This window comes from Scophthalmus maximus, chromosome 1 (genome assembly GCF_022379125.1).
Source record: "Scophthalmus maximus strain ysfricsl-2021 chromosome 1, ASM2237912v1, whole genome shotgun sequence".
NCBI classification, from domain to species: Eukaryota; Metazoa; Chordata; class Actinopteri; order Pleuronectiformes; family Scophthalmidae; genus Scophthalmus; species Scophthalmus maximus.
Window position 1 is genome coordinate 26,423,794 of NC_061515.1, and position 6,848 is coordinate 26,430,641.

Here is a 6,848-nt window from a genome sequence, read left to right on the forward strand (position 1 = left end):
AATTAATTGTTTTTCCAGAAGAAATATTTTTCAGAATGGGCCACTGACTGTATACACGTATAATTCTATTCAATTTAATTACATCACACAACAAGGTCTGGATATTTTTTCCAAGGCCAACAACAGGCCTCATTGTAAACCACATTATAGGAACATGGCATGGAAATATCCCCCCCCTTACACACATGTGCGCACACACACACACTTCATATAACCACAACTGAGAAGGCCAGCAGCTGACTTAGAGAAATAATGAATGAGGGGAGGAGGGTGTGTGTGTGTGTTTGTGTGTGTGTGTGTGTTTCATTGGTCCCCTCCCGTTCTTAACAATAACGTCTTGTCTCTCACATCCCCAGAGGTCATATGAGACTGGGGGTCAGTTTATTAACTTTGTGCCCATGCAACAACATTTCCTTTTCTTCTGCCACTGAACAAACTAAAATTCCACATACAGCAGCATGTTGTTGTATGAAGGCAGAATTCAATATCTGGGTTATTACAGGGAGGATGTCCCAATCCTGATCCCAGTCCTTTAAAATTGAGTGATGTTTTCATTTCATTTACCCTTAGTAGGGTAGGCCTAAGTAACGAACCGCGGGGTCTGGCACTGGGCCTTCAACGTCGCAAAGTCAGAATGTTTTTTGGGTACTTTTTAAAGATGTGAACACCCACACACACACTTTCATCGTCAGCACCACAGAAGGTAAAAGCTCCGACACGCAGCGCAAAACTGCACCGACACAGCGGCACCGACACAGCTTGGGGGCATGCAACCAATGTGTGCAGACAGACACATACGCACAAAATCATCGACAGCAACGCATTGCCTCAAACTCAAAACCTCAAAATCCCCAAATTGTAAAACATGACGGCGTTACGGTGAGTACACAAACGTTAGATAGAACTTCTAAATTATTCACCAGATGCCACTCTTGGATGCTTAAGCTTTTAAAAGTCATTACTACAGTGGCCCTCACACTTCACGCTCACTGACCCATCTAGATGTCAGTGGCCTTCTGGAAGGTGAAGGGCAATGTTTTTTTTGTCCCGCCCACTACAATAGCAAAATATGATTGGCTGATTTATCCGTCACTTACTAAATGAACACACAGACTCCAAACATCTGTCCTGATCATCAAGTCCTAAACTATAAGTGAGCGAGCTGTAACCTTACAACTAAATTCCAAATAAACAACAACTAAATCTGATTGGATAACTCTGTTGTCAAGGTTTTAGGGTCACTTACACTGTCATTTCTGAAGAAAACTTGATTGAAAATCAGCCAAAATTTGAATTAAAGAGATAATTATTATTAATTGAAATATGTTAAATATGACATTTAAATGCTGATATGTTGGGCCTTCTCTGATGTCCTACAAGTCCCTAAAAGGGTTCCCCTAACTAAAGTGTGGGTCCATTGTGGTCCAGGAGGGCCTGGACTCAGATACAGACAGTTTCAACACAACGCTTTAGTTCAATGGAAGTTTCCATCTGGCAGCAAATACAAGGCAGGGTTCCAGACTTACTTTTTACATTTATTGCACTGGTGCGCCTATCTTTTTCATTTGGGGAAAAAATTATTCCTGAGCCTTAGCCATGAACAAAACTATTTTTGAACAAATAATTGTTATAAAGTACATGATGTTGTGTGCTTAGGGATGGGACAAACATAAAGCCCATCAAAGGAAAAAAGTAACACAACTCAATATGTACAGACAGACTGTTACCTAAAGCTCCTGGACTCTACTGTTGTAAAGGGTTGTGGATCTTATGAACCAGGTCACCACCTCAGTCATCCTCCTACTAGCTGCAGCTGTGAAGGGGCAGCTAGCGCCACGACATTAGCAGCAACGGTAACGTCAGAGCTTATCAATACTACGGTCTTTCACACCGTTTAATACTGTATTTCGGTGCCCATCGCTATCAGAGACAAAGGACTGCCCTTCTCTGCCTCTGATTGGCTCAGACCGTGGCTTTCTTCTTCGACGGGAACAATCAACGGGATTGTTTTCCTCTTGCGAGGTTGTGTTGTGTTGTCAATTTGCTGCTCTGAAATTTAATGAGTAATCCTGCGGTGAAACAAACAACACAAGCTCCTTGGCAGAGCTAAAAAAGCAAAGCAATGAACAAGTCTATAAATGTGAAACTCTTCATTACACCTTGACGAAAGTGTAGCTACTCTTTGTTAGGAGGATGTAACAGAATACACATCCATATATAAGTCATGTGCTGGTGATGCATCAGCTATCACTTAGTATCCCCCCTCCTTCACTTAACATGAGGATTAGTTCAAATCGAACCTGGCAAGACTGCACCTGAAAACCACCATGACAGTTTGGTGAGTCAGTTTTTTGTGTGTCACAATGACACACACACACACACACACACACACACACACACACACACACACACACACACACACACACACACACACACACACACACACACACACACACACACACACACACACACACACACACACACACACACACACACACACACACACACACACGCACACGCACACACGCACACACGCACACACTTTACTGAAATGAGGTTCAAGCGAGTAGTCCCTAACTACTAGGTATGTCAGTGAAACTGAAAGCACCACATTAGTCAGATACTACACATTACCATGCAGACAGCCTAGGTGCTGCAAAAACATGCAATTGAGTCCAAATGTCTACAACGGGGCCTATAAATGAGCAAAACCCAAGAATTAGAGCTGGCTGGATAACAAATGAGTCACGGTGAGCCATAGAGAACGGCAGCGCTGTCAGCAGCAGCTGCCCTGTTCAGAGTGGTGGTAAAGCCGAGAGATTCTCAAGAGATTTCTTGAGATTCCTCCACATCCCTTAGAAATATTTGTCAAACTTCTACTTCCTTGTTTGGAATTTATTTTTATTTATTTAAACTTCCAAAATTGCTCTACGATCATCTGTGGCCTGGGGACAGTGAGAATTTGTGTGGCAGAACATTAATACAGTCGATACTTTTTGATCCATCACAGCAGGAAAATGTGTAAGAAATTACTACGAGTGACAATATCAACCAATACTTCTCTGATGTCTTTTACATTTAACAAAACAATAAATGTTATGTAGTTTCTGGTGGTGATACTGGTCGCCCATCTAGAGGGCTTCAACCATCTTTGTACTCTGATCAGCGCTTCTTCTTCCGGACAAACTGGACGCTACAGTGACTTGCAATCAGAAAATGACAAGGCTGGACGGCTGAGCCGGGACTAGCTGGTTAGCATGCTAATTTCAGTAGATGCACAGAAGTGAGTGAAATAGACGCTAAACAAGTCAACACTGGCATTGCCTTCGACCGCTGGAGACAGAACTTCGTGTGTAGCGGGACTAAGTTTGATGATGAACTCACACCATTTCGAGACTGGAAAACGAAACAGCTGTTAAAGCTAATTTTGGCTGTGTAGCAACAGCGAAAAACCTTACACATAGGCCCCTTACGTGGAAATACCACTAACAAACTGATTATGACACACAAAACTTCCTCATTTTTTCTGGTGGATCCTTGTATAGGACGGCTGGATCGAACCAAAAACACAGCTGGACATCTGGAAGTAACAGGTCCATCTCAAAAACTCATGCAGCCCACTAAAGTGTTGCACAAGATTTCGTCAGACCATTCTCATGCACCTCTGTTACCCTTCGAGTTTTCAGTTTTGAAAAAAAAAAAAGCAAAGCTGAGGCCAAGACATCCGTAATTATATTCCAGCTCCATAGAAAGCTGCTAAAACACTGGATTCAATATTTCCCTTAACTCAAGATGACAGCGCAAAGCTGCGCAACCAGCAGTGCAAAATGTTCCTTGGTGGCACCGGTGCATCTAACATTTAGTTGGTCTGTCTGTGTGTGTAGCGTTATGTTTTATTAACTAGCATACAGCGTAGAAAAATACCACAGTCTGAGCCAATCAGAGGCAGAGAAGGGGTGGGGCTTCGTCTGAATGATGCTTTGGAAAAGAAATCAGGCATAGTAAGGGATGGGCACTGAAAACTGGTATTAGACGGGCCCCAGGGCTGAAATACCGTAGTATCAATAAGATCGGAAGTTATCGTCACCGGGCCGTTAACGACACTGCCCTTCACATACGTAGACCTAGTGCTCTATATGGTGATGACACAGAGAGTGAACCAGTCGAAAGTCTGGTTGTACTGCACCAAAATTGATGGAGACCAGGCTCGTTGCCACAAGTGAAACAAATGTTTTGCAAGTAAAGGCAGTGACACGTGGAAATCTGTCAAAACCTTTAGTGAAAGCGAAAGCACACACTACTTCTGCTGGTCCCAGTCAGAGACAAGCCTAAAGCCACTTCACAGCTATAGCTAGTGGGATGACTGAGGAGAGGATAAGTGATCGCACCATGCTTTGACCAGGTTCATGGTGAAAGGCCTACAACCCTCTTGTAGAGTGCAAGGGATAATAGTAATATTCTGTCTGTAGATTTTGTGTTGTATTACTTTTTTCCTTTGATGGGCTTTATCTCAGTCCCATCACTCAGCACACAACATCATGCACTTTATATTTGTTCAAAGTAGTGCTGTTCAGTGTTCAACAATCTACTGTGTACAGTACGAGGAACAAAGCATTTTTCCATTCTATTCCTCACTGCTTCAAGTCAGAAATAATAATAATAACATTTAACATGGCTTATAATAAAGCGAAAGAAGAGCTACCATTTACGAAATCTAGGTTCCAAATCATCCACACGAAAAAGCATCTTTCATTATAACCTCCTCGTCTGGTAAAAGCACAAATCTTCCAACTACACACCACCAGCAAGCCGAGGACGACGGTGACATCACTATGACGTCATCCGAGGTTAATTGGTCAGACTTGACAGAGCCCCATCCAGAACCACAGAGGACATTATGTAACTGTTTTCGCATGCTGAGCGATACACTGATAATGCCCCTTTAAACCAAACTTTGAGGATCACAGGCGTGTGTGTGTGTGTGTGTGTTATCCAACTTGCCAAGATGGATTATCCGTTTATTCAAGGACCTGCACTTGGATGAATGGATAATCTGATCCTGAAGTTGCATTAGCGCGGGTATGGGATAACTCCATCACCTCCACAGTCATTAGGGGTTGGGTTTGCTCTAGAGGCAGGTGTCAGTGTGTGTGTGTGTGTGTGTGTGTGTGTGTGTGTGTTGACGTGTGCTCAAGGCCTCCTCTGTCCCTCAGGGTCTAGACCTGGATTGTTACAAGCAGATGGTCACAGCAGCAGCAGAGCAAAAGTGGGCTGTTGGTTTTGCACTGCTGTGTAGCCAGGGTGATTTCAGCAACCTGGATGGTGTAATCCTGTTTTCAGACAGACCAGGTCAAGGTAGTTCCCTTTAATCCAACAGACCACGCCCACTCCTGACAGCTCAGGTGCACTCTCAGCTGCTGGTGTCAGTGAGATGAGGTGACTCCCGATCAGGCTGGTCAATAAAATTGGTTGCATAGAAAAAACACCCCAAACAACAACAACAACAACAACAACAACAAAACAACAACAAGTTCAGCCCGAACTGTGAAATGCAAAAAAAAGGATTCTCTCGCACTTCTACAGGAGGCCATTGTTGAGGAAGAGGAACTGGCGCGTCTGTCGGTTTCTTTTTCTTTGAAATCCACTTTTCAGAGAGGACTCGCGTGCATTTAGTTGCTTAAAGGGGGCAAAGCTTATACCATAAGAAAACACACCACCCCTTTTCTTTTTTCTTTTTCTTTTTTGTGAAGCATGACATGCTTTAGCTCGGGGCAACGTGCATGCTAGCGGCGACGCCGGGCGCGCGCCTCTTGACACTGGACTATCACCGCTAGAAGACGTGCACGAGCCTAATCAATGGAGGCATGTCCCGGTGTGTAAAGACGAGTCTTATTTCATTTCGGGGTTTTTTTTGTTGGTTTTTTTACAAGCTGCAAAGTTATGACAGACGCCGGGAGAGAAATTCATATTAGGCAGGTTGTCAGGGGGAGTCTTCGGGGTGGGGGGGGGAGGAAGGAGGCAGAAGAAAGAAGCAGGTGGCGATAAAACAAAAGGCGGCGCTCGTGACGGCCGCTAGCCCGCTACCAGCGCTTCGTAAGTTGGAAGAAGAAAAGGAGAGAGAGAGAGAGAGAGAGAGAGAGAGAGAGAGAGGGAGGAAACCGACCTGCGTGCGTGATGTCGGACAGGTCGTAGTTCCTGGCGCTGCGGGGGAACTCCTTCAGCTTGCGGTTGGACAAGTTGAGAGCCCCGCTCGCGGCAGCCTCCTCGAGCGCCTTCTCCACGCTGCGGCTGGCCGCTACGGTGGCCGGCAGCTGGGCTCCATCCCCAGCAGCCATCGAGCGGACAGGTCTGCCTCCTCTTCTGGGGGGGGGGGGGGTTTGGAGGGGTTTTCTCTTTTTTGGAGGCGTCCGCGCCGCCGCGTTCACACCCCGTTCGTCCTCATGGGAGTCCGAAACCGAGCGCTGCTCTTTGCGCGAACTTCTTCGGAAAGTACGCGGTTAAATTCCAAGCAAAGGAGAGAGAGAGAAAAACTAATGTGCGAGTTGTGATTGTCTCTCCCTCGCACACAACGGGAGCGATCGGTTCCGCCGCTCAACGAGAGCGCTTCTAGCTGTCAATCTTTCAGGAAGTTGCTCCAAGCACGAACCTTTCGCCACGGTCTCACGGGAAGACTGTATGTGTCCTTCAAAATAAGAGCGCAAAACTTGACGCCTCCAAAGAACAAAAGCACACAAGACACAAAGAGGCTTTATTATTGTCATTGTGAGTGAACAACATCATTTAGAGTGTGGTTGCTCTCGGAGACAACAGAGAAGAGGAAACGGAATATATACCAAACTAAAATAAGA

At 45.1% G+C, this 6,848-nt stretch overlaps 1 protein-coding gene across 4 annotated transcripts in view; it reads right to left on the bottom strand.

Moving 5' to 3' along the window:
- Positions 1–6,639, bottom strand: part of lrch4 (leucine-rich repeats and calponin homology (CH) domain containing 4) — a 46,661-nt gene extending 40,022 nt beyond the window's left edge. For 2 of the 4 annotated variants that reach the window (XM_035637120.2, XM_035637092.2), the window contains exon 1: positions 6,164–6,637. In XM_035637120.2, coding sequence (XP_035493013.1) covers positions 6,164–6,335 — 172 coding nt within the window. In that variant the 5' untranslated portion in view covers positions 6,336–6,637. Of the gene's footprint in view, positions 1–6,163 lie in introns of all 4 variants that reach the window. The other 2 variants (XM_035637102.2, XM_035637111.2) reach the window with 2 other exon arrangements.
- Positions 6,640–6,848: the final 209 nt, after the last annotated feature.